Below are 27,229 nucleotides of genomic sequence, written 5' to 3'. Positions count from 1 at the left end.
AGCCCCGGGCTCTTGGCTCCATATTGTTTGACTGGATTGGACCTCTCCGTGTTGTTCCAGGTGTAAATATTCGCTAGTTCCTAAAGAGAAACTGATTTTGGCTGTAATAACTTCTCCTTTATGGCAAGAAAAACTTGTTATGGTTATCATCTTTTTGGAAATAAAATCCCAATCCTACTGTATGGATTTAGCTTTCTACCCAATTAATTGGGTTATTTGTCAAAGGTCGAATGTTAAAAGTTTTTTTATACCTCTAATGCAGCGGTCCCCAACCTTTTTTGGCCCAGGGACCGGTGAAAAGGACTGGGGGGGGTGTTTGGGGGCGGTTGGTGGGGGTCAGCCGCAACTGCGCGTCCAATTCGGCGTGCCAGAGTAATTGCAGGCTTGGCTTTCAGGACTGTCCGCGGCCCGGTTCAAAAGGAAAAAACTCAATCAGCGAGTTCAAATTGCGTAACCTGAAAACCCTAATTGATCGAGTTTTCACCGACAAAAAGCTGGAATCGCTCGAATTGATCGAAAACAACTCCAACATCATGACTTCCTACTTGAACTCGACAGATTTTAGATGCTGTATTTTTTGTTTTGTTTTTATTTTATTTTTATCAAAAAAAATAATTTTTTTCAACCCGAAAAATTTGAGTTTTGCCCAAAAAAAAAAATCTCATTGAAAACAGAATTAATGTGTATGATGTAGAGAGTGAGGCAATTTGCAATTGGTTTTTATTATTTGTGGTTTTTGAGTTATTTCGCTTTTTAATCAGCAGCTCTGCGGTTTGCAGTTTCAACCATCTGGTTGCTAGGGTCCAAATTACCCCATCAACCATACATTGATTTGAATAAGAGACTGGAATATGAATAGGAGAGGCCTGAATAGAAAGAGGAGTAGTAAAAAAGTAGCAATAACAATACATTTGTAGACTTACAGAGCATTTGTTTTTTTTTTTTAGATGGGGGTCAGTGACCCCTATTTAAAAGCTGGAAAGAGTCAGATGAAGAAGGCAAATAATTCTAAAAGTATAAAGAAAGAAAGATGAGGGTCAATTGAAAAGTTGCTTAGAAATGGCCATTCTATTACATATAGGTATGGGATCTGTTGTTGGAAACCCCTGTTATCCAGAAATCTCCATAGACTCCATTTTATCCAAATGATCCAGTTTTTAAAAATAATTTCCTTTTTCTGTGTAATAATAAAACAGTAAATTGTACTTGATCCCAACTAATATATAATTAATCCTTATTGGAAGCAAAACCAGTCTATTGGGTTTATTTAATGTTTATATTGTTTTCTAGTAGACTTAAGGTATGAAGGTCCAAATTACAAAAATATCCATTATCCAGAAAACCCCAGGTCCCGAGCATTCTGGATAACGGGTTCCATGCCTGTACTAAAAGTTAACTTAAAGGAACAGTAACACCAAAAAATTTAAGTTTTTCAAACCAATGAAAATAAAATTGTCCTGCACTGGTAAAACTCATGAGTTACTATAGTAACCCTACTATAGTTTATATAAACAATCTGCTGTGTAGCCGTGGGGGCAGCCATTCAAAACTGAAAATGAGACAAGGCACAGGATACACAGCAGATAACAGATAGAGCTGTAGTATACAATGGGATGACTACACAGCAGCTTTTTTATATAAACTATAGTAGTACTTATCTGTTATCTACTGTGTATCCTGTGCTTCAATGGCTGCCCCCATGGCTACACAGCAGCTTGTTTATATAAACTATAGTAGTAATTATCTGTTATCTACTGTGTATCCTGTGCTTCAATGGCTGCCCCCATGGCTACACAGCAGCTTGTTTATATAAACTATAGTAGTAATTATCTGTTATCTACTGTGTATCCTGTGCTTGTATGGCTGCCCCCGTGGCTACACAGCAGCTTGTTCATATAAACTATAGTAGTACTTATCTGTTATCTACTGTGTATCCTGTGCTTGAATGGCTGCCCCCATGGCTACACAGCAGCTTGTTTATATAAACTATAGTAGTACTTATTTGTTATCTACTGTGTATCCTGTGCTTGAATGGCTGCCCCCATGGCTACACAGCAGCTTGTTTATATAAACTATAGTAGAGTTTCTAAAACAAACACACTAGTTGTACCAGTGCAGGGCAACACTACATGATATTGTCATTCCTTTAAAACACTTAAATTTTTCAGTGTTACTGTTCCTTTGAAGGTGAACCACCCCAATATTCTCGGTGATCTCATGTTATACAGCAGCCTATGGTGATACAATGACCAACTTGAACCAATCAGATGGTTTAGCAGAGCTACAAGTTGTACAGAAAGCAGCCAATCACAGCATTCAGCACAGTTTTAGACAGAACAGCAATTGGCTCGTTAGAATGTTTATTGCTTATGATTATTAAGTGGCAACTGAGCCGGCTCCAGCAGGAACAGCAGCATAGAAGTAAGTCTGTATATCCAGCTTCTTTTGTGTTAAAACTAGAATTCAGTTTACATACCCAATGTTAATGTAAGCAAAACTCTAATAATAATAATGTATCTGATGGGAGATGCTGTTGCATTTCAGGTGGCCTGTCTTATTCGCGTCCCCTCTGAAGTCATAAAGCAAAGGGCACAAGTGAGTCCGTCCTCCACTACGTATCAGATGTTATCCGTCACGCTACGGGAAGAGGTAAGGCCACAATCACAGCACTGGTCAAGGGAAGCCCTGCTGCTGTAAAGCTACAACTCACAGAAGCCCCTGGAGATCCATAGGCTGCTGGGAGCTGTAGTTCGACAGCAGTGGTGCGGATTGGAATTAGGGTTGCCACCTGGAAAAAAATACCGCCCTTCCTTTCTTGCCTTTTTTTCCTATTAATAACATTGGCATCAAGCATCATTTTTAACGTCCAGGCCAGTAAAATACTGGCCAGGTGGCAACCCTAATTGGAATCCAGGGTCAGACTGGTGGGTGCAGGGCCTAACGGGGCTGCCTCCACAGGGGCCCCGCACCCTCACACCTCTCTACAGGGCCCCCACCATGCCCCCATACTCCTCTATAGGGGCTGCCGCTACCAGGGAGAGAGATCAGCGGTTTGAGGGTGGGGTTCAGGTCTGGGCTGCTGGAGTGTGCGAGGCCCACTGGGGCTGCTAACCCAGGGACCCACACACCCCACTTACACTTACTTTTGCCACAATTGGGGAGCGGGGGGAGGTGGGAATTGGTTCTGGGTTGGTGGAGGCCATGAAGGCCAGGACGCACCAGGTACAATGGGAAGGTAACCAGATAACAGCTCCCCGACACCTGCATTGTTAAAATTGCTCCCCACCTAGCGGTAGATATGAGAACAGCACTCCGCAGTAAAAATCCAAGTCTGGCTAACCCAAGTTGTTACCAAGTGTAATTTATTATTAAAAACTAGGGATGCACCGAATCCACTATTTTGGATTCGGCCGAACACCCAAATCCTTCGCGAAAGATTAGGCCGAATACCGAACCGAATCCTGATTTGCATATGCAAATTAGTGGTGGGAAGGGGAACATTTTTTTCACTTTCTTGTTTTATGAAAAAAAAGTCACACAATTTCCCTCCCTGTCCCTAATTTGCTTATGCAAAATAGGATTCGGATTTGGTTCGGCCGGGCAGAAGGCAGAATCCTGGCGGAATCCTGAACCGAATCCTGGATTCGGTGCATCCCTATTAAAATGATATAAAAATCTGGACAGAATCCATTTCAGGTTTGGGCTTGACACTGACAAGTGAAGTATTACTGCTGGTGGTACAGAAAATGGGTTAGTTTTGGGGGGCCCAGAGGTGCGGTTTGGAGAGGGGAGATCTCTGGAGGAGGATTAAGAAGAGTTGTATTCTACTGTGAAATAATAATAAAAAAACAAAATCCCTAGAATTAGGGGACACTTTTCTATGATGGGCCAGGGTGACTGTTCCGCCATATAGAATGATCACATCAGCCTTTAAAAATGTGCTGAGCTGTGAAATAAATCTCAGTGTCTCTGTGCAAGGAATAGTTCTGTGATTAAGCAGCGGCTGTCGGAATTGCTGAGCCTTTATTTATCTGTTGTTTTCCTATTCCAGGGCATAAAGGGACTGTACCGAGGGTATAAGAGCACAGTGCTGAGAGAGGTAATTCCACCGCATTATTCTTGGTTCATTAAACATATTGGGGGGACATTATCATTTGGATAAGAGCCATACACTGCACCCCACTGGGTTTTCTGCACGTTCTATGTAATTCATGCTTTTTTTTATGTATTTGTCCATTCGCCGGCCATGTATTTTTATTGCAGCTTCCATTTTCCAACAGCCGGACAATCATTATGGGTGGGGAGACGGGGAATTCTAACTGTCCAGTTTGATATCACTGACTTGATTATACAGATATGGGACTGCTTATCCACAATGCTTGTGACCTGGGGTTTTCTGGATAACAGATATTTCTGGTGTATGAATCTTCAGACCTTAAGTCTACTAGAAAATCATATAAACATTAAATAAACCCAATAGACTGGTTTTGTTTACAATAAGGATTATTTATATCTTAGTTGGGATCAAGTACAAGCTACTGTTTTATTATGACTAGGGATGTACCGAATCCAGGATACGGTTTGGGATTCGGCCTTTTTCAGCAGGATTTTGATTCGTCTGAATCCTTCGCCAGGCCAAACAAATCCGAATCCTAATTTGCTTATGCAAATTAGTAGGGATGCACCGAATCCAGGATTCGGTTCGGAATTCCGCCAGGATTCGGCCTTTCTCAGCAGGATTCTGATTCGGCCGAATCCTTCTGCCAGGCCGAACAAATCCGAATCCTATTAATAGTTTGGCCGAATCCAAAATAGTCGATTCGAAACATCCTGAATTATTACACGGAAAAAGGAACTATGGCATGGCCAGATACCCAAATTGATATCTCTTAATTTGGGTTGTAGGACAATAGGGTAGGGAAGAAGAAAATTCTCCTTGTTCTACTAATAATTAGTGATGGACGAATTTATTCGCCAGACGCAAATTTGCGACGAATTTGCGCGATTTGCCACCGGCGAAAAAATTCGCAAAACGCCTGCAAAAATTCGCTGGATTTTCCCCGTTTCACGAATTTCGCGTGAAATTTTTCAGCAAAGCAAAACTGCGCAAATTTGCCCATCACTACTAATAATAATTAAAGGGACAATAGAATCATCAAGGGGTGGTTCACCTTTAAGTTAACTTTTAATATATTCTAGAATGTCTACTGACCTCCATTTTTTATAGTTTTTGAATGATTTGCCTTCTTCTTCTGACTCTTTCTGTCTTTTAAATGGGGGTTGCTGACCACATCTAAAAAACAAATGCTCTGTAAGGTTACAAATGTATTGTTATTGCTACTTTTTATTCCTCCTCTTTGTATTCTGAATCTCTCCAGTCTCTCGTGGTTTGGACCCGTCTTCTCCATGATGTAAACCACAGGGCAGAACAAACACAAAGGGGATAAAAGCTCATGGTTTATGGAAAAAGCCAGTCATATTGTGTCCATAGAAGTGGGGTACAGTTTTATGCACTCTCCTATTTATAGTCCAGTCTCTTATTCAAATCAATGCATGGTTGCTAGGGCAAGGCGGTCCTAGCAACCATATGGCTGAAATTGCAAACTGGAGAGCTGCTGAATAAAAAGCTAAAGAACACAAAAGCCACAAATAATAATAAATGAAAACCAATTGCAAATTGTCTCAGGATATCATACTAAAATGTAACTAAAGGGGAACAACCCTTTTAAATGAGAACCACGGATTGCAGTGAAGTCCTAGAATAAAGGACCTTTTCCCTTGGGCCTTTTTATGGCACTTGGTAGTGCTGCCATATTGTAAGATCTTTGCTAAAGAAACAAAGGCCTTTCTGTACTTTGCAGCATATCTCATTTAAGCTTTATATTATCTTCCTGTAATGACTAATGAGAATAGTTTCCTCCTGTACTTATTTTCTGGCTCGCTAAACCCATGTTATTTGTTCACTTATCACAAGAGAAAATAAAAAGGCCAACAAGCTTCAGCTTCGGCGTCTGAATAAGCGAATCCATTCAACGAAAATGATTTTGCCGACTAGCAAAACCCAACAGCCCCACCGCATCGCTAATCGCCTTAAGATTTGTTTTGACGTATGTCATGGTGGTAATTAATTTCCTGACCGCTATCAAAGTGCAGTTTGTGGCCTTTCCGCAAAATGGGTTCCTGCTTGGAGCGGCGGCCCTTTGTTAGGAATTTAATTGGAGCCTTATCCATTATTCATATTCATGAAAGAACCTTCAAAGCCAATTTCAGGTGTAATATTGTGTTATTTTTTTTATCATGTAAAATGGTTGCCAGCCAAAAGAAAACAATTATTGATGCGCCAAATGCATTTCGCTTTCAGATTGTTATAAATAATAAGCAATTTGCTTTTCCAATGAGCAGGATTAGCCTTTTTTCCCATTAATTCTTTTTCTTTAATGTTGAAGTTGTGCTCTCATTTTGCTTTAATATGCTAGTTTATCTTTAGCCAGGGGTATGTCAGGGACTCTGACTGTGGGATAGCAGGTATAGTAGGGAGAGATGGTGTCTATAGTAACAGTGGGATAATGGTCTCTGGGAAGGGAGTGTGACTGTGGGATAGCAGGTATAGTAGGGAGAGATGGTGTCTATAGTAACAGTGGATAATAGTCTCTGGGAAGGGAGTGTGACTGTGGGATAGCAGGTATAGTAGGGAGAGATGGTGCCTATAGTAACAGTGGATAATAGTCTCTGGGAAGGGAGTGTGACTGTGGGATAGCAGGTATAGTAGGGAGAGATGGTGCCTATAGTAACAGTGGATAATAGTCTCTGGGAAGGGAGTGTGACTGTGGGATAGCAGGTATAGTAGGGAGAGATATTGCCTATAGTAACAGTGGATAATAGTCTCTGGGAAGGGAGTGTGACTGTGGGATAGCAGGTATAGTAGGGAGAGATGGTGTCTATAGTAACAGTGGATAATAGTCTCTGGGAAGGGAGTGTGACTGTGGGATAGCAGGTATAGTAGGGAGAGATGGTGTCTATAGTAACAGTGGATAATAGTCTCTGGGAAGGGAGTGTGACTGTGGGATAGCAGGTATAGTAGGGAGAGATGGTGTCTATAGTAACAGTGGATAATAGTCTCTGGGAAGGGAGTGTGACTGTGGGATAGCAGGTATAGTAGGGAGAGATGGTGCCTATAGTAACAGTGGATAATAGTCTCTGGGAAGGGAGTGTGACTGTGGGATAGCAGGTATAGTAGGGAGAGATGGTGCCTATAGTAACAGTGGATAATAGTCTCTGGGAAGGGAGTGTGACTGTGGGATAGCAGGTATAGTAGGGAGAGATATTGCCTATAGTAACAGTGGATAATAGTCTCTGGGAAGGGAGTGTGACTGTGGGATAGCAGGTATAGTAGGGAGAGATGGTGTCTATAGTAACAGTGGATAATAGTCTCTGGGAAGGGAGTGTGACTGTGGGATAGCAGGTATAGTAGGGAGAGATGGTGTCTATAGTAACAGTGGATAATAGTCTCTGGGAAGGGAGTGTGACTGTGGGATAGCAGGTATAGTAGGGAGAGATGGTGCCTATAGTAACAGTGGATAATAGTCTCTGGGAAGGGAGTGTGACTGTGGGATAGCAGGTATAGTAGGGAGAGATGGTGCCTATAGTAACAGTGGATAATAGTCTCTGGGAAGGGAGTGTGACTGTGGGATAGCAGGTATAGTAGGGAGAGATGGTGCCTATAGTAACAGTGGATAATAGTCTCTGGGAAGGGAGTGTGACTGTGGGATAGCAGGTATAGTAGGGAGAGATGGTGCCTATAGTAACAGTGGATAATAGTCTCTGGGAAGGGAGTGTGACTGTGGGATAGCAGGTATAGTAGGGAGAGATGGTGCCTATAGTAACAGTGGATAATAGTCTCTGGGAAGGGAGTGTGACTGTGGGATAGCAGGTATAGTAGGGAGAGATGGTGCCTATAGTAACAGTGGATAATAGTCTCTGGGAAGGGAGTGTGACTGTGGGATAGCAGGTATAGTAGGGAGAGATGGTGCTATAGTAACAGTGGATAATAGTCTCTGGGAAGGGAGTGTGACTGTGGGATAGCAGGTATAGTAGGGAGAGATGGTGCCTATAGTAACAGTGGATAATAGTCTCTGGGAAGGGAGTGTGACTGTGGGATAGCAGGTATAGTAGGGAGAGATGGTGCCTATAGTAACAGTGGGAATAATAGTCTCTGGGAAGGGAGTGTGACTGTGGGATAGCAGGTATAGTAGGGAGAGATGGTGCCTATAGTAACAGTGGATAATAGTCTCTGGGAAGGGAGTGTGACTGTGGGATAGCAGGTATAGTAGGGAGAGATGGTGCCTATAGTAACAGTGGATAATAGTCTCTGGGAAGGGAGTGTGACTGTGGGATAGCAGGTATAGTAGGGAGAGATGGTGCCTATAGTAACAGTGGATAATAGTCTCTGGGAAGGGAGTGTGACTGTGGGATAGCAGGTATAGTAGGGAGAGATGGTGCCTATAGTAACAGTGGATAATAGTCTCTGGGAAGGGAGTGTGACTGTGGGATAGCAGGTATAGTAGGGAGAGATGGTGCCTATAGTAACAGTGGATAATAGTCTCTGGGAAGGGAGTGTGACTGTGGGATAGCAGGTATAGTAGGGAGAGATGGTGCCTATAGTAACAGTGGATAATAGTCTCTGGGAAGGGAGTGTGACTGTGGGATAGCAGGTATAGTAGGGAGAGATGGTGCCTATAGTAACAGTGGATAATAGTCTCTGGGAAGGGAGTGTGACTGTGGGATAGCAGGTATAGTAGGGAGAGATGGTGTCTATAGTAACAGTGGGATAATAGTCTCTGGGAAGGGAGTGTGACTGTGGGATAGCAGGTATAGTAGGGAGAGATGGTGCCTATAGTAACAGTGGGATAATAGTCTCTGGGAAGGGAGTGTGACTGTGGGATAGCAGGTATAGTAGGGAGAGATGGTGCCTATAGTAACAGTGGATAATAGTCTCTGGGAAGGGAGTGTGACTGTGGGATAGCAGGTATAGTAGGGAGAGATGGTGCCTATAGTAACAGTGGATAATAGTCTCTGGGAAGGGAGTGTGACTGTGGGATAGCAGGTATAGTAGGGAGAGATGGTGCCTATAGTAACAGTGGATAATAGTCCTCTGGGAAGGGAGTGTGACTGTGGGATAGCAGTATAGTAGGGAGAGATGGTGTCTATAGTAACAGTGGATAATAGTCTCTGGGAAGGGAGTGTAACTGTGGGATAGCCAGGTATAGTAGGGCGAGAGATGGTGTCCTATAGTAACAGTGGGATAATAGTCTCTGGGAAGGGAGTGTGACTGTGGGATAGCAGGTATAGTAGGGAGAGATGGTGCCTATAGTAACAGTGGATAATAGTCTCTGGGAAGGGAGTGTGACTGTGGGATAGCAGGTATAGTAGGGAGAGATGGTGCCTATAGTAACAGTGTGATAATAGTCTCTGGGAAGGGAGTGTGACTGTGGGATAGCAGGTATAGTAGGGGAGAGATGGTGCCTATAGTAACAGTGGATAATAGTCCTCTGGAAGGGAGTGTGACTGTGGGATAGCAGGTATAGTAGGGAGAGATGGTGCCTATAGTAACAGTGGATAATAGTCTCTGGGAAGGGAGTGTGACTGTGGGATAGCAGGTATAGTAGGGAGAGATGGTGCCTATAGTAACAGTGGATAATAGTCTCTGGGAAGGGAGTGTGACTGTGGGATAGCAGGTATAGTAGGGAGAGATGGTGCCTATAGTAACAGTGGATAATAGTCTCTGGGAAGGGAGTGTGACTGTGGGATAGCAGGTATAGTAGGAGAGATGGTGCCTATAGTAACAGTGGATAATAGTCTCTGGAAGGGAGTGTGACTGTGGGATAGCAGGTTATAGTAGGGAGAGATGGTGCCTATAGTAACAGTGGATAATAGTCTCTGGGAAGGGAGTGTGACTGTGGGATAGCAGGTATAGTAGGAGAAGATGTGTCTATTAGTAACAGTGGATAATAGTCTCTGGGAAGGAGTGTGACTGTGGATAGCAGGTATAGTAGGGAGAGCATGGGCCTATAGTAACAGTGGATAATAGTCTCTGGGAAGGGAGTGTGACTGTGGGATAGCAGGTATAGTAGGGAGAGATGGTGCCTATAGTAACAGTGGATAATAGGATAGCAAATATTGTAGTGCAAGATGTTCCCAGTGAATGATACTAAACCTGAGACTCTTAAGATCTTTTTGAATTACAAACTCTAGTGCCCAACAACAGCCAAAGGCTTTCGGGTCCCACTGCTAAGACCTTAAAGCTGTTTTTTTTTCTTTAAACATTCCACATGACTTTGATTCATAAATATTTCATTTTGATGATGGTATCATTTCGGCTATAATTGGCCCCAAATGTTCTTGTGATTATGTTTGTTAGAAAAGCTTTATAGTAGAATACTGCCTGATGAATTTGCCCAACATCAGAGTAGAAAGAGAAGGTGTATATATGTGTGTGTGTATATACTGTACTTATATATATTCATACATATTTATGTGCACATATAATAAAGTGTAGGGCAGAAAGGAAAGTGCTTGGCTGTAATCAAGCTGCACATCTGTCCGGATTCCATTGTTCTGGCTTCATGAGAAATATAAGTTATGTTTGGAATTTTTCCATTAAACAAACGCTGCAAGTTTTAAGCAGATGTCTTAAATGGACACTATTATTAATGGGAAATTTTACACGACTAGAAACCAAGCCCCTTGTCTAATCAGAGTATTTATTTAACCGTTCCCTATAACAAGCAATTCCCATTCGCACCTTTATGTCGAGGCGGGACGGCTGAGCTTTACACGAGAACAAAGGCGCGAATTAAAAAAGGAGATTTTATTGGATTAGGCCTCAAAAAGCCACCTGTCTGATTTCTTTCAATAAAACATTGTTTTTCCCCCTCATGCAGATCATTTCTTAAAATGGATTAAGCGCCTAATGCGGGCTCAAGTGACCCCAACTGGGAAACAGCTCTTTCGCCTACATTATGTATAGCTTTTCCTTTATACAATTGTATGTAACCTTCTATAACCCCTAACAAAACATTATTCATAATAGGGTGGTTCACCTTTAAAGGGCACCTATCACAGCCAAAATCAAACACATATTAACAATCTGACCAGTACAAGCTAAACACGTTTAATCAAACTACATATATAGTTTTTTGAAAAAACTGCAGGTTTTAAAAAAATCCCTTACTTTGTCAAATGGGTTCTTTCACTGAGGGAGGCCATATTGAGACTCTAACAGAGACTCTAATGTGCAAATTTCAGGAGCATGCTCAGATTGTAACACTGCTTTGAGTATTCTACCCAGAATGCCTTGTTTAAGTAAAATCCTCCACTAGAAGTATCCACTAGAAGTGCTGCCACCTGCTAACTTCCAGCAGGTGGCAGCACTACTGAACAGCAGCTAACACACAGGTTTGGCTGATTTGAAAATAGCTTAGAAGGGTTGATAAGCAAACAAGGAATTTGAACTGAGCATGTGCGAGATTTCAGAGCTACAGTTGGCTGGGAAGATATAGGTAGGAGGAGCCAGTGAAATCCAAGATGGCTGCCTCAGCTAGAACTGCAGGGGAGATAGGGGAGAACTTGCAGAAGGAATAGTGAGCTGATCATTTACATTATACAAACAATTATAACTGTTTTAAAAATCGGATTTCTTGAACTTTCACATAGTGTATTTACTTAGTAAATGATTTTGGTCATGATTGGTGCCCTTTAAGTTAATTTTTAATATGTTATAGAATGGCCAATTCTAAGCAATATTTCAATTGGTCTTCATTATTTATTTTTTATAGTTTGTTTTTTAAGTTATTTGCCCTTTTATTTGGATTCTTTTCAGCTATCAAATGGGAGTCACTGACCCCATCTGAAAACAAAATGCTCTGTACAGCCATTCATTTAGGGGCAGATTTTATCAAGGGTTGAATTTCGAAGTAATGGGAGTTTTTTTTGAACTCCCACAACTTCAAAATTCGAATAAAAAAAAAAGACCAACCGAAATTTATTAAAAAAAATCTATTTTTTTTTTTTTTGCGAGTGAATAGGCTGTATTCAATTGTTCGAAACAACATAAGATCTTATTCGATCGAATTTGATTCGAAGTATTTTAAAAAAAAAAACGCAGATTGCCTCCAAATGGGTTTTAGGAGGTCCCCCACAGGCTAAAATAGCAATTTGACCGGTGAATTTTTGAAGTCAAAGCTGTAAAGAGAACGTACATGATAAATTTCGATTTTTGAATTTTTTTTCAAATTCGAATCTAATTTGGACTATTCCCTAGTCGAACTACCCAAAAAATAGCTTGAAATTCGAATTTTCAATTCTACACTAGATAAATGTGCCCCTTATTCTATTCAGGCCTCTCCTATTCATATTCCAGTCTCTTCTTCAAATCAATGCATGGTTGCTGGGGGAATTTGGACCCTAGCAACCAGACTGCTGAAAATGGCAAACTGGAGAGCTGCTGAATAAAAAGCTAAATAACTCAGAAACCACAAATAATAATAAAAGAATGAAAACGAATTACAAATTGTCTGAGAATATCACTCTCTACATCATATTAAAAGTTTAATTTAAAGGTGAACAACCCCTTTTAATGATACAGAGAGTGGTCGGCACCAATCAATGGAAGAATAGTTGTATAAACCCCTTTGGCGGATTTTAATGAAAATCCTTCTCATTATCCAAAACTCACTGCCCCTTATAAATAGATCTGTCCCCATCCACCCACCTCCATCATTCCAAAGATATTTCTGTCCTTTCAGTCGACATAAATCTTGGGTTAATGGTCCGGGAAATATTCTGTCCCTGACCCATTTGCATGAAAAGTGACACAGGACAACGTTCCAAAGCAAAGCAGATTTTTATTCTGTGAATGTCGTGCCCTTCTGAGCCGCTTTGTTCTTTTAGCTGAGAAAACAATTAGGTAAATGGGCTCTTTTGTCCGGCAATAATGTAAATCAAGGCCAGACATTCCTATTCTATAACTAGTTTTTAGGCGCCAGACGTTTATATTCTGGGGAGGTATTTGCCAGCAATAAATAATATTAATCCTGGAGCTGATTGTTGCGCCACTGTTCCTTCCTACTCACCCCACAACAATTGCTCCCCACTTCTTTCAGATTTAGTTGGGCCGTTTCAAGCTGCACATGATTCAGTTGGGCTCTTTGATTGGATCCGGTGCATTTGAGCCATAACCAGTCTTAAAGGGATCCTGTCATCTGAAAACATGTTTTTTTTCAAAACGCATCAGTTAATAGGGCTGCTCCAGCAGAATTCTGCACTGAAATCCATTTCTCAAAAGAGCAAACAGATTTTTTTTCTATTCAATTTTGAAATCTGACATGGGGCTAGACATTTTGTCAATTTCCCAGCTGCCCCTGGTCATGTGACGTGTGCCTGCACTTTAGGAGAGAAATGCTTTCTGGCAGGCTGCTGTTTTTCCTTCTCAATGTAACTGAATGTGTCTCAGTGGGACATGGGGTTTTACTATTGAGTGTTGTTCTTAGATCTACCAGGCAGCTGTTATCTTGTGTTAGGGAGCTGTTATCTGGTTACCTTCCCATTGTTCTTTTGTTTGGCTGCTGGGGGGGGGGGGGAAGGGGGTGATATCACTCCAATTTGCATTACAGCAGTAAAGAGTGATTGAAGTTTATCAGAGCACAAGTCACATGACTTGGGGCAGCTGGGAAATTGACAATATGTCTAGCCCCATGTCAGATTTCAAAATTGAATATAAAAAAATCAGTTTGCTCTTTTGAGAAATGGATTTCAGTGCAGAAATCTGCTGGGGCAGCACTATTAACAGATTCATCTTGAAAACATTTTTTTTCCCCCATGACAGTATCCCTTTAAGGGCTCACTAACTTACCTGACTCTGTGAGCAAAGTGCAATTTCTGTCATGATCTGCATTTTTCCCTAATGCACCAGTTTTTTTACATATTTCATGCGTCATTGTGTGCACAATATAAGTGATGAATCTGACATGGCGGCGCTGCTTCTGACTCTTGTTCAGCGACAACCAGTGGCAAAATCAAACTGGGCTTCAACTGATGCTTTTGCACAGAATATTTTGACAGTCTGTCTGGTGTCCGTTCTGTGTGTGAACGTCGTTGGCCTCTGATCGTAAAGGTGGCCATACACGGGCCGATAAAAGCTGCCGACAGACCAAGTCGGCAGCTTATTGGCCCGTGTATGGGGGCCCCCGACGGGCTTCCCCGATCGAGATCTGGCCGAAAGTCGGCCAGATCTCGATCGGATGGGGTTAAAAATCCCGTCGGATCGCGGCCGCATCTGTTCGTTGATGCGGTCCCGCGATCCGACCGCCCGTTTGGCGAACGCTAGGATCCGATCGTTGGGCCCTAGGGCCCACGATCGGATCAGCCCGATATTGCCCACCTCAAGGTGGGCATATCGGAGGGAGATCCGCTCGTTTGGCGACATCGCCAAACGAGCGGATCTATCCGTGTATGGCCACCTTTAGTCACAAGTGTGCTGCATTTACTGTCCCGGGGTGCTGAGGGGACCCTGGAGCTACTGCCTGGTAAGGAGATGATGGAGCTCCCACATCATCCTGTGTGCCAAAGGTCACAGCAGCACTCAATTTGGAATAGTAGGCAGGAAGGACTGATCACTGAGCACAACTATATGGAAAGGCGGTCGTGTCAGATTGGACCGGCGGGACACTAGGAAAAAACCTGGTGGGCCCCACCGATCCAGGCCCTCTCTCCAGCCCGCACTCGTGCCCTCTCTCCAGCCCGCACTCGGGCCCTCTCTCCAGCCCGCACTCGGGCCCCTCTCTCCAGCCCGCACTCGGGCCCCTCTCTCCAGCCCGCACTCGGGCCCCTCTCTCCAGCCCGCACTCGGGCCCCTCTCTCCAGCCCGCACTCGGGCCCTCTCTCCAGCCCGCACTCGGGCCCTCTCTCCAGCCCGCACTCGGGCCCTCTCTCCAGCCCGGACTCGGTCCCCCTGCCCAGCCCGGACACGGGCCCGCTCCCCTGCCCTGATGCCCTCTCTCCAGCCCGCACTCGGGCCCTCTCTCCAGCCCGGACTCGGTCCCCCTGCCCAGCCCGGACACAGGCCCGCTCCCCTGCCCTGATGCCCTCTCTCCAGCCCGCACTCGGGCCCTCTCTCCAGCCCGCACTCGGGCCCTCTCTCCAGCCCGGACTCGGTCCCCCTGCCCAGCCCGGACACAGGCCCGCTCCCCTGCCCTGATGCCCTCTCTCCAGCCCGCACTCGGCCCCTCTCTCCAGCCCGGACTCGGCCCCTCTCTCCAGCCCGGACTCGGCCCCTCTCTCCAGCCCGGACTCGGCCCCTCTCTCCAGCCCGGACTCGGCCCCTCTCTCCAGCCCGGACTCGGTCCCCCTGCCCAGCCCGGACACAGGCCCGATCCCCTGCCCTGATGCCCTCTCCTTGATGACATGCAGAAAGTTCAGGAGACTTAGGTAAAAGGTGGGGCCATGCGTGGGGTTGGCACCCTTTCGGATTTGACCCGGACAGCCCAGTTTTCATGCTGCCTAAGTCAAGACTGACTGTAATGGCGATCAGCCAATCACCTACATGACGTGCCTGCAACGCCATGGCCGTAAAAAGGTGGCAACCCTAGGGGGCGTGGACGCCAGGAGACAGGCCCTTAAAGTCAGCCCCAGTGGGCCCTGAATGCCCCAGTCCAACTCTGAAGTGCACAGAGCACATTTGGGCGCAAACACCTTTAATGGAAGAGACTGAAAATGGGCATTTGATTGTAGCCACCCTAATTTCCATGGTCCATTATTTGGATGCTTGGCTCACTCATATTTCTGGCTGGCCTTTTTATTACTTGAATAAAATACTCCCTGCAGTATCCCCCATATGTTGCTGCCCTAGTATTTTATTTTGCCCCCCCCCCGGTTGGAGGTCTTACACAAGATCACAATGTCAGTTAACTTTTAAGTTAACTTTCAGTATGTTATAGAATGGCCAATTCTAAGCAACTTTTCAACTGGTCTTCATTTATTTTTTATAGTTTTATATAGTATATGATTTGCCTCCTTCCAGCTTTCAAATGTGGGTCATTGACCATCATCTAGACAACAAATGCTCTGTAAGGCTACACATTGATTGTTATTGCTACTTTTTATTACTCCTCTTTCTATTCAGGCCTCTCCTATTCATATTCCAGTCTCTATTCTAATCAATGCATGGTTGCTAGGGTCATTTGGACTCTAGCAACCAGATGGCTGAAATTGCAAACTGGAGAGCTGCTGAATAAAAAGCCAAATAACTCAAAAACCACAAATAATAAAAAATAAAAACCAATTGCAAATTGTCTTAGAATATCACTATCTACATCATACTAAAAGTTATCTCAAAGGTGAACAATCCTTTTAAATAATTGCCGTATTTCTGGGTAATACTTTATTCTTCTCCAAATTCATCTTTGTTTCCTGTCCCACGCCATTTAGCCTTTTTTTCTGGTTTGTTGCATTTGCGCTTTCTCCAGTCGCAGCCGTGATTTCTCTTTCAACCAAACCTTCTCATTCCTTCTGTTTCAATACTTGCCCTAATAATGAATAATTTTAAACCATTACTGTAATACAGTTTAAGCTTTATGCAAAATATATATATATATATATATTATTATATATTATTTTTTAAAAATTTTTTTTTTTGTGTTCCTTGATACAAATTTGCCTGCTCACTTCTGCCATAAATCATCGACGTCTAAACATTTGCTCTGCACAATTTGGGTGGTCAGTAGCGGAGAAGGGAATTGGGCTTGGTATGAAATCACATTAGCTGGGAATCACAGTTCCCAATGGATAATACACGCTATGTAATTAGTAGGTTGTACCTCCAACATGCCGCATGTTCTTGGAGAGGTCAGCGTGCCATTGGGTTAAGCAGCTGTGTAATTGAGGTGCTGACAGATGTCTTTCATGATCAGAGTTCAAAGACAAAGCGCAATTATTTTGGAGACATGACTGCTCTTTTTCCAACAAAGGGTATTGTGTAATAAGAGATATGTATTTTGGGAGAAATATTCTTTAGTGCCCTAGCATATGTAAGATAAGATATATTAAAGGGGTTGTTCACCTTTAGGGTCTGGCCACACAAGCAGATTTGGGGAGATTAGTCGCCCCAGTGACAAATCTCCTCTTCTTCGGGGCGACAATCTCCCTGAACTGCCTTCCCTCTGCCGGCTAAAATGAAAATCGTCTGTGGCGCTTCATTTTACGCCCAAAGTTTCCTAGCGAGGAAAGAAAAAAGATAAAGTGAGATTGTCGCCCCGAAGCAGAGGAGATTTGTCGCTGGGGCAACTAATCTCCCCAAATGTGCTTGTGTGGCCAGACCCTTAAATTAACTTTTAGTATGATGTAGAGCGTGATATTCGGAGACATTTTTTATTATTCGTGGTTTTTGAGTTATTTCGATTTTTATTCAGCAGCTCTGCATTTTGCCATTTCAACAATCTGGTTGCTAGAGTCCAAATTACCCTAGCCACCATCCATTGCTGAATGAGAAATTGGAATATGAATAGGAGAGGCCTGAATAGAATGATCAGAAATAAAAAGCACCAATAACAATACATTTGTAGCCTTACAGAGCATTTGTTTTTAGATGGGGTCAGTGACCCCCATTTGAAAGCTGGAAAGAGTCAGGGGAAGAAGACAAATAATTAAACTATAAAAAAAAAAATGAAGGCCAACTGAAAAGTTGTTTAGGATTAGCTATTCTATAACATACTTCTTATTATTATATTTTCCCAAAAATTTGCTTTCGAGAATTTTTTTTTTTTACGGATTTTTCACCCAAAAACTCAGATTTTTGCCTGAAAACTTCAGAGTATTGCACGAAACAAAGCGCACATCAAAAAAATCATTAGGACTTCTCCCATCTGAGATGCCAGATTTTCTGATTCTGACCTTTCCATCTTTGGGATTTAATAAATTCCAAAAAATTCGTGATTTTTGAAAAGTCAGATTTTATAGAAAAAAAAATCAAAAATTTTTCGGGATTTTTGCATTTGCTTTTGTTGCATTTATACAGACTACTGTCTGCCCAATCAATTGCCCAATCAAGGTACAAACTCAAAGCCCAAGCAAATGGACACTGTTGACCCTACCCTATCATATGCAAGAAAAACTTGAATAAGTGTATATTGAGTTATGTATAGTATATTGCTTCCAATGCTGTGGTGGAAGCTTTGGTGTAGTCCGTTTTCCTACAATCTCACTGCTGATTGGTTGCTAGGGGTTACTTGACCAAGGCAGACTTTGCCTCTTTTACCACCTTCCCTATGACTGCTGGTAAGAAGAGGGCAGGCTAGATTTTTTTGGGAATTTTAACGAGCGAGAAATTTTACGCGTGCAACAATTTGTCTTGCTCCAAATGCATTAAAGTCAATGTGAGTTTTTTCTTATCTCAACTTTTTTGTCCTAATGCATTAAAGTCAATGGGCGTTTTTTTTTTTCTTCTTATGACGACTTCTATTATCCAAATGCATTAAAGTCAATGGGCGTTTCTTTATGGACTTTTTTTTGTGGCAAATTTTCCGTGCCGAATCTTCGTCTCAGTTTTGTGAAAAAATTTGCACATGGTGAAATTGGGAATTTCGCTGCAGATTCATGGCTAGCGAATAAATTTGCTCATCACTATCGTAGACCTTAGCGGAGATAACAGATCCATTAGAGCATTCCATCCGTAGTCACTTCTTGTCCTCTTCAGCCTGATGCCCTCGGCCTGTACTGTAGATCCTGTAGAGCAGTGCTGTCCAACTTCTATGGTACCGAGGGCCGGAATTTTTCTAATCTACATGATGGAGGGCCGATAACGGAAGCCAGTGTTAGCCACTCCCTGTTTTTTTACCACACCCACATTAAACCACACCCATGTTACCGCAAGACCATGTCCACATTAATAGCACACCAAAAAACCAAATAGTTGGTGCTCACTGCAGGGATCAGGGCCAGAACTAGGGGTAGGCAGAGTAGGTGGCTGTCTAGGGCGCCATTATTGAGGGGCTCACTTTTAAGGGGATTTTTTTTAGTTTTTTAATCTTTTTGTTTTTTTCAAGCGTTTATTTAATAATTTGTTTCAGTAATCATGGTCACCCAGTTGGGTGGAATCCATCTCCTTCACCTTCTCCCTCTTGCCGGCAAGTAATATCTTCTTCTGTGCAGTGCACCGCGACTTGCGTATACGCGTCAATGACATCACTGATGTGTTGGGTGACAGAGAGAGGCAGAGAGCTGGGGGGCTGCTTGGTGTGGCTCTCGCTGCTCTCAGTCTTGCACAGTTACACTGAACTGAAGACTTTCTTTCTATTACTGTAAAGTGTGAAGCTTCCTGCTGGCACAGCCAGGTACACATTTGGGGGCCATATGTTTGCTGTTGCTGCTGGGCAGGGCGCTGGCACAGATACATAAATACTTGGGGGCAATATGATGTGATCAGATTTATTTTTGGCTGCTGCTGACACAGGTAAAGATTGGGGGCAATATGATGGCTGCAGGAGGGCTGTATGATGGATGGCTGCTGAGCTTGCTGGTACAGGTATATGGAGCAGTAATATAAATGAAAAAATGTTGTACACATTCTTGCTCTCTTTATTTAAAAACCATCATGGTAAGGAGGGAAATGGTAATGCAGGACAGGGGGGCACTGATTGAAGCTCTTGCCTAGGGAGCCAAACTACCTTGTGCCTATCCTGGCAAGGATGTCACTCATATGTGAAAAAAGCCAAGTCATATTAAGACATAACCATAAATCCATATGCCTCCTCCCCCCCTGTGTATAATACAGTACCCCAGCATATGATTAAACTTCTAGGGGCCCCTAACAATAATTTTCAATTGCTAACAAACCCCCCCACCAAAGTATGACACACACAGGAGCATAGGGAAGGCAGAACAGAGCAGGAGACAGGAATCAGGAGCAGTCTAATATGTACTGCATACAGTGACACAGTGCTGGTGCCCCATTAGTATTTTGTATAAAGTGTGAACAGGTGAACAATGTGGGCAGTTTCAGTCTGGGTCTCGGGTGGAACAGTACAGGGGCTTTAGGATGTGAACAATAGAGGGGTCACAAGTGTGAACAATACAGGGGGATCATAGGTGTGAACAATGCAGGGGATTAGTCTGAATTTAAAGTTTAAACAATGCAGGGGCCAGTTAATCTCTGTAGTGATACCTTTTAAAGTTTACATATGGTAAACAGACACAGCAGGCACACTTTGATGTGGAGGGCCATATAAGGGGGGCCGCCAGTTGGACAGTCCTGCTGTAGATCATTCCACCGGGTTTCTATAAAAAAACATGATGGCGCACATGCTCCAGCCTTGGTCCTTGCATCTTCTCCTCTAGGCTGTGTCTGTATTAGGCAAGAAATATCTCCTTGGAATCCTTTTAACAAGATGCAGAGAGGATTTTTGGAACTTGCACCACCGTTTAGAATCTTGGCCAACGAATGAGCTCGTGGAAGCACAGGCTTTGCTCTCTGGGAGCTGTCAGATTGTAGAGGTACAGGTAATGTGTATATGTGTCATTCCCAAAGTGCATAGTTGGCCCGTACCACTGGGGACTTCTTTCTGCTTGTGGCTCTATGATAAATGTCTGACAATGCCTCACTGTCATTCTCACTCTGAATGAATGGTACTAATAGGCTGTCTCCATTTGTTACACTGACACTACTGCGGCCTCAATAAAGTCAGGCCAAGAGAGTAACTAAACGTTTCCGGGGATGCACAATTGCATTAAGCTTGTTAAGCTTGTTCTCAATTTAAGATCCCCATAGGAACCTTTATACTTCAGGACCCCTTAATGACTCAAACAGAACCCCCCTCTGCTTGGCACACTAACCCTGCCTTATTTGGGGCAATGCCAAGTAGAGTACTGATGACATTAAGACATTTAGGGAGTTATTTATCAAAGGTTGAGTGTTCGAGTTTTTCTATGCCTCGAATGAACTCACAATTCGACTGGTTTTTTATTTAAGAAAAAACCCGAACGGGAAAAAACAGATTCTGCGTGGTCGAGTCCCGAAAACTTGATTTAATAGAGTTCTCGAACAGGAACAGGAAACAAAATTGATCGAGTTGTCTGCCAAACCCTCTGGGGAAAAAAACCCATCTTCAAATGGTTCAAGGGACCTCTGACATTGACTCCTACGTGACCTCAACAGGTTTTAGATGATGTATTTTTGGATTTCCAGGGACAGGGTAATAAATCTCTAACAAAATGTTCATATGATATTTGAGTTTTTTTTTTTAAACCGGAAAATGTGAGATCTGACCAAAAAATACAACTCGAAAAACTCACATTTTTGTGGCAAACACTACTCGAACGTTAATTAAATCTGCCCCTTAATATATAATAACTGATTGGGTTGCAGCTTAGAAAATTGCCAAAAAAGTAATTGCAAAGTGGATGCAGCTTAGTATTGGAGGGCCCCATTAACTCCCAGCATATGTATGATATAGAGAATAATGTAAGGAGTTTCATGGTCATACAAAAGGATAAAGATGAAAGGCAAGCACTTTTAGAAAGGTCATGGTATTCTAAGGTGACTTCTGTTAGAGTAGAAAGGATCCTAGTGCTTGTCAGGACTGCTGTCAGTCCGAGTAGGTCATTGCTTTACTGTATCTCTGTTCAGCTTCTCGTAAAGGAACAGTCAGGGCCAATGAGTCATTATTAGTGCATGGAGCTGTATCTGGTTATTGTGGTTAAGGTATTAGCAGGTGCACAGTTTATTCCAGGTCTAGTAACCAATAGCAACTATTCAGATGTTCTTCTCAATATTCTCTATTTAGTTGCATGGTGCAGATTCAAGCTCTGTTTTATAGTTGAGCAGAGTAGGCTCTTAACTTAAAGGGCATGTAAAGCCAAAAAAATAAAATCCCATTTTTACTTTCTTTAATGAAAAAGAAACCTATCTCCAATATACTTTAATTAAAAAAATGTACTGTTTTTATAAGAAACCTGACAGTGAATTTCTCCCTTCATTTACTGCTGTGGATAGGAATTTTCAGACGGTCCCTAACTGCTCTGCAGGGAAACAATCATACTTATGAACAGCAGGGGGAGCCCCCGCCTTACTTCCCAGCCATGCAGAACTCAAGCAGCTTTGTTTGTTTCCCTGTAGAGCAGTCGGCGATTGTGTAGAGATTTGTATTGGATTTTAATTTTGCCTTTACATCCCCTTTACTGTTTCCAACTCCAGCTGCAGGGACAAAGATCATGGAGCCAGATTTAAACAGATAAACTGAGATTCTATTTGGAGGATTATTTTGCTGCAGCCACTGGTTCTGCAGAGTTGGAGAAAGTTTATATTAAACAATACAAAAACTATAAAATCCACATTAGATTAGATGACAACACAGGATCCAGTGCAGTCTGTATATTCTGATTATTAATCAGTCTTGCTGTATCGGCTTCTGGCAGATATTATTTGACTTGTGCTGTTTTGATAATTTATGACGATCTCTAAGCAGCTCAGACCACACTGAGCATGTGCACAGTCTTAGTCTTGCAAAGTTACAAGATGGTGACCCCCTGTGGCCAACTTTGAAAGCATAAATCATTTGTTTGATTAGGCTTGTGGTGCAGTAAGTTCATGTTTATGTTTAATATACAAAATACAGCATTTCTATTTTAGACTTTAGTTTGCCTAAAAATAACGTGCCATTGGTTACAGATGCTGTTGTAACACACTGTTCAATGAACATACTATTCATGTGCAATCTGTGAGTTGCAGCATTCAGCATCTCGCATAAATAAACATGGGCCCATTTTCTTTACTGCTGACCTGTGCAAACTACAGGTGTGGGACCTGTTATCCAGAATGCTCAGGACCTGAGGAGTTTGCCTAAAAAGGGATCTTTTTGTGATTTTACTTTCCAGAATATAATCAAATAATTTAAACATTATTCTGCCTTCAATAAGGATTAATTATATCTTAGCTTGGATCAAGTACAATGTTTTATTATTACAGAGTAAAAGGGATATCAATGTAAACATTTTAATTATTTGATTGAAAGGAAGTCTGTGCCCGTAATTTAGAGCTTTCACGATAATGGGTTTCCAGATCATGGATCCTTTATCTGTATTAACAGTTCTAATGTCAAACAGATCCTGTATTCCTCTGTTCATTTATATTTCAAGACCAAGATGTAGTTGTGCTGTTTGTAGTTTAACCTGTAGCCACTAGGGAGCAGTATTGACCTTCCAATGGGTGCGGGAATCTGGACCACACACTTGCTTTCTAGACATGAGGCTCGTTAGTTTAGGCTACTAATTGGCTGATACTAATTGCAAACATTTCCTGGCACTATGGGGGCGTGTGACCTCTGTGCTGATTAGTCTCTGCTCTCACATACCTCCGTGCTACGAGTGGAACTGTTACATACGAAAAATTACATTGATAATTTGTGTTTGGTGGTTCTACGTTACATTACTTCTAGTTTGTTTAACTACTGATGGTCTGCAATTAAGCTTTTGGAGTGTATTGTAAAAGGAAAGATATATCCCTCCATGACATCCAGTGAGGGCCATGAATCAAATGCTGAAGTGTGACATCATCTTAACTTCAGAAATCTTGCAGCTGAGATTACACCCCTAATGTTGTAATACACCTGAAGCTCTGGTTGTGTTCCTATCTGATCCCCATTGTAAGCAGCAGTCCTGTCCTGCTTTATGGCAGCTGAGATTCTAGCTATCTGTATAACAGAACATTCTGTCCCAGTGGCTGCACAGATCCTATCTGATCCCCATTGTAAGCAGCAGTCCTGTCCTGCTTTATGGCAGCTGAGATTCTAGCTATCTGTATAACAGAGCATTCTGTCCCAGTGGCTGCACAGATCCTATCTGATCCCCATTGTAAGCAGCAGTCCTGTCCTGCTTTATGGCAGCGGAGATTCTAGCTATCTGTATAACAGAGCATTCTGTCCCAGTGACTGCACAGATCCTATCTGATCCCCATTGTAAGCAGCAGTCCTGCCTTGCCTTATGGCTGAGATTCTAGCTATCTGTATAACAGAGCATTATGTCCCAGTGGCTGCACAGATCCTATCTGATCCCCATTGTAAGCAGCAGTCCTGCTTTGCTTTATGGCAGCTGAGATTCTAGCTATCTGTATAACAGAACATTCTGTCCCAGTGGCTGCACAGTTCCTATCTGATCCCCATTGTAAGCAGCAGTCCTGTCCTGCTTTATGGCAGCTGAGATTCTAGCTATCTGTATAACAGAGCATTCTGTCCCAGTGGCTGCACAGATCATATCTTATCCCATGGTAAGCAGCAGTCCTGTCCTGCTTTATGGCTGAGATTCTAGCTATATCTATGTAACAAAGCCCTTAGTCAGCAGTAGTCTAATGTGCCTTGCGGAACCCATTATTGAATTGTTTTTACGATTCATTCAGTAGAAATAAAGTTTAAAGGGATACTGTCATAGGAAAAAAAACATTTTCAAAATGAATCAGTTAATAGTGCTGCTCCAGCAGAATTCTGCACTGAAATCTATTTCTCAAAAGAGCAAACAGATTTTATTATATTCAATTTTGAAATCTGACATGGGGCTAGACATTTTGTCAATTTCACAGCTGCCCCAAGTCATCTGACTTGTGTTCTGATAAACTTCAATCACTCTTTACTGCTGTACTGCAAATTGGAGTGATATCACCCCCTCCCTCCCCCCCCCCAGCAGCCAAACAAAAGAACAATGGGAAGGTAACCAGATAACAGCTCCCTAACACAAGATAACAGCTGCCTGGTAGATCTAAGAACAACACTCAATAGTAAAATCCCATGTCCCACTGAGACACATTCAGTTACATTGAGAAGGAAAAACAGAAAAGCATTTCTCTCCTAAAGTGCAGGCACAAGTCACATGACCAGGGGCAGCTGGGAAATTGACAAAATGTCTAGCCCCATGTCAGATTTCAAAATTGAATATAAAAAAATCTGTTTGCTCTTTTGAGAAATGGATTTCAGTGCAGAATTCTGCTGGAGTAACACTATTAACTGATGTGTTTTGAAAAAAACATGTTTTCCGATGACAGGATCCCTTTAAGTTAAAGTAGACAACGTTTAAAATAAAATGTCATTGTGTTCTTTGTAAGTATTAGGAATAGACAGATTTATGAAACTGCCCAAAAGTGCCAACTAAATAGAGCTAAAATATTAAAAAGGATACAACTTTGGGTACAGCTAAAATATTAAAAAGGATACAGTTTTGGGTGTCTGTTAGCATTGTAGATCGTTATCAGACAGGTTACACCTCAGTGTGTATAATGCTTTGTTCATATTGCGGGATGAAGAGGAAAACACTTGCTTAGATGGAAGGGTTGATAATCCCAATTAAATTTCCCCAAAACCTGCCGATTTGCAAGTAAAAACACGCTGTAACGTCAAGCTCTCCAGATTGGCCCGTGGGCTCAGGAACATTCCCCAAATGAGCTCATTAATCAAATCACATTGCAAACGTCCCACAATCATGTGCATAATCGCTCCTTTTCAGAAAACTCTCTGATTCAATGGATTGCGAGCGTTTTACACACAAATATTTATATCCAGCTAATGGCTTCAACTTTATAATGTTCATTTCCCCCTTAACTCTCTGTTTCAGATCATTATTTATCCAATTACTAGAAATAATGCCTTGAGGTCTCTTTTGGAGTTTATTGTTTGGAAACTGAAGTATATATATATATATATATATATATATATATATATATATATATATATATATATATATATATATATATATATATATATATATGTACAACGTGGGTATCAGAAAGAGTTCTTGGACAAGGAATTGGAAAGAGCTCTCTTAAAAGTGGATACTAACAAGGCAGTTATCAGGTCAGGCGAAGTGAACAAGGGGGATACTCTAACCTTTGTTTCTAACTTTTCGCCTGCAAGTAAACACATCTGTACATCCATTAAAAAGAATTGGCCCATACTACAAATGGATAACAGCTTACCATTCACTAAAGTGAAAGCGCCGAGATGCGCATACCGTAAGGGTCGGGCCCTGTGTGACATATTGATGGTCACGGACTTGCAAAACAGGCGGGAGACCACGTTGCCACAGTCATGGCTGAAATCGAATAAAAAGATATTTAACAAGATGGGCTGCTTCAGGTGTAGTGGCTGTATCACTTGTGGCTTCCTTTTAACTGGATCTCACTTTACCCATCCTCATAGTGGTAAGAGATTTGAAATACGACATCGATTAACCTGTCTCTCTGAATATGTGGTTTACTGTATTATTTGCCCTTGTGGCTTGTACTATATTGGGAAATGCACCACTACTTTTCGGATTCGGATGAACAACCACAGATGCACCATACGCACCGCTCTAACTTCTGGCAAGGCTGACAGTCCACTTGCGAGACACTGTGTGAAATTTGGACATTCGCTCCCCTCCATACGATGTGTACTAATTGATCATGTCCCCCCACTTAAACGTGGAGGTGACAGGGGGAGGATATTGCTTCAAAAAGAGGCCAAGTGGATACGGACTTTAGATACAGTGGCCCCCAGGGGCCTCAATGAAATGTACTCATTGGCATGTTTTATTTAAGAATACTCCTGTCCGTCCTTTTTCCTGTTTTTCTTTCTTTTTTCTTCCTTTTTTGTTCCTGTTTCTATTACTAATCAATACCGTACTTACTTGGAAATGTTGGTAGTACGGTTTTGTTTTTTATCCTTCTGGGTTTGAGACAGGGAATTGTTCTACACCACAAGTGGGATATGGGAGTGGTGACATATAGACACACTATAATTGGGAATCAGTCTATACTACATATACCTGACCTCTAAACTGGATATCAAGGAACTATGCTAACAATATATACAATATAGGTGTTATAATAACGGTTCAAAGTATTTTCCTGACAGTCACATGTCAGGGATGAATTATATACTTTATTATATTTGAGTGGTGCTTTTGGACAGAATTTTTCTGCCCTGGAGATATAATAACAAGAGATAGGTAGTCCATGCTGTTCGATATGTGAAGTACACGGAACCATTGACAGATTAATATGTGATTAGACTCTTATTCAAATGAGATGCTATATGGCCCTGGAGGGGTTGTTATTAACTCAGTAACCTCGCACCCTCATATGCTGGTATATATTATTATTTATAGATTAAAGGTTTTTTTACCCGCTATTTGCACTGGAACACCTGGATACCCTTGATAA

General features: G+C 42.2%; 1 protein-coding gene across 2 annotated transcripts in view; it reads left to right on the top strand.

Annotated features, from left to right (window-relative positions):
* slc25a26.L (solute carrier family 25 (S-adenosylmethionine carrier), member 26 L homeolog) overlaps positions 1-27,229 on the top strand; it is a 105,927-nt gene that overhangs the window by 18,745 nt on the left and 59,953 nt on the right. Inside the window, 2 exon segments of one of the 2 annotated variants that reach the window (NM_001094410.1) lie at positions 2,545-2,649; positions 4,052-4,099. In NM_001094410.1, coding sequence (NP_001087879.1) covers positions 2,545-2,649; positions 4,052-4,099 — 153 coding nt within the window. 2 annotated transcript variants of the gene reach the window in all.

Source organism: Xenopus laevis, chromosome 4L (assembly GCF_017654675.1).
Source record: "Xenopus laevis strain J_2021 chromosome 4L, Xenopus_laevis_v10.1, whole genome shotgun sequence".
Lineage (NCBI taxonomy): Eukaryota > Metazoa > Chordata > Amphibia > Anura > Pipidae > Xenopus > Xenopus laevis.
This window is presented reverse-complemented; position numbering and strand designations above follow the sequence as displayed.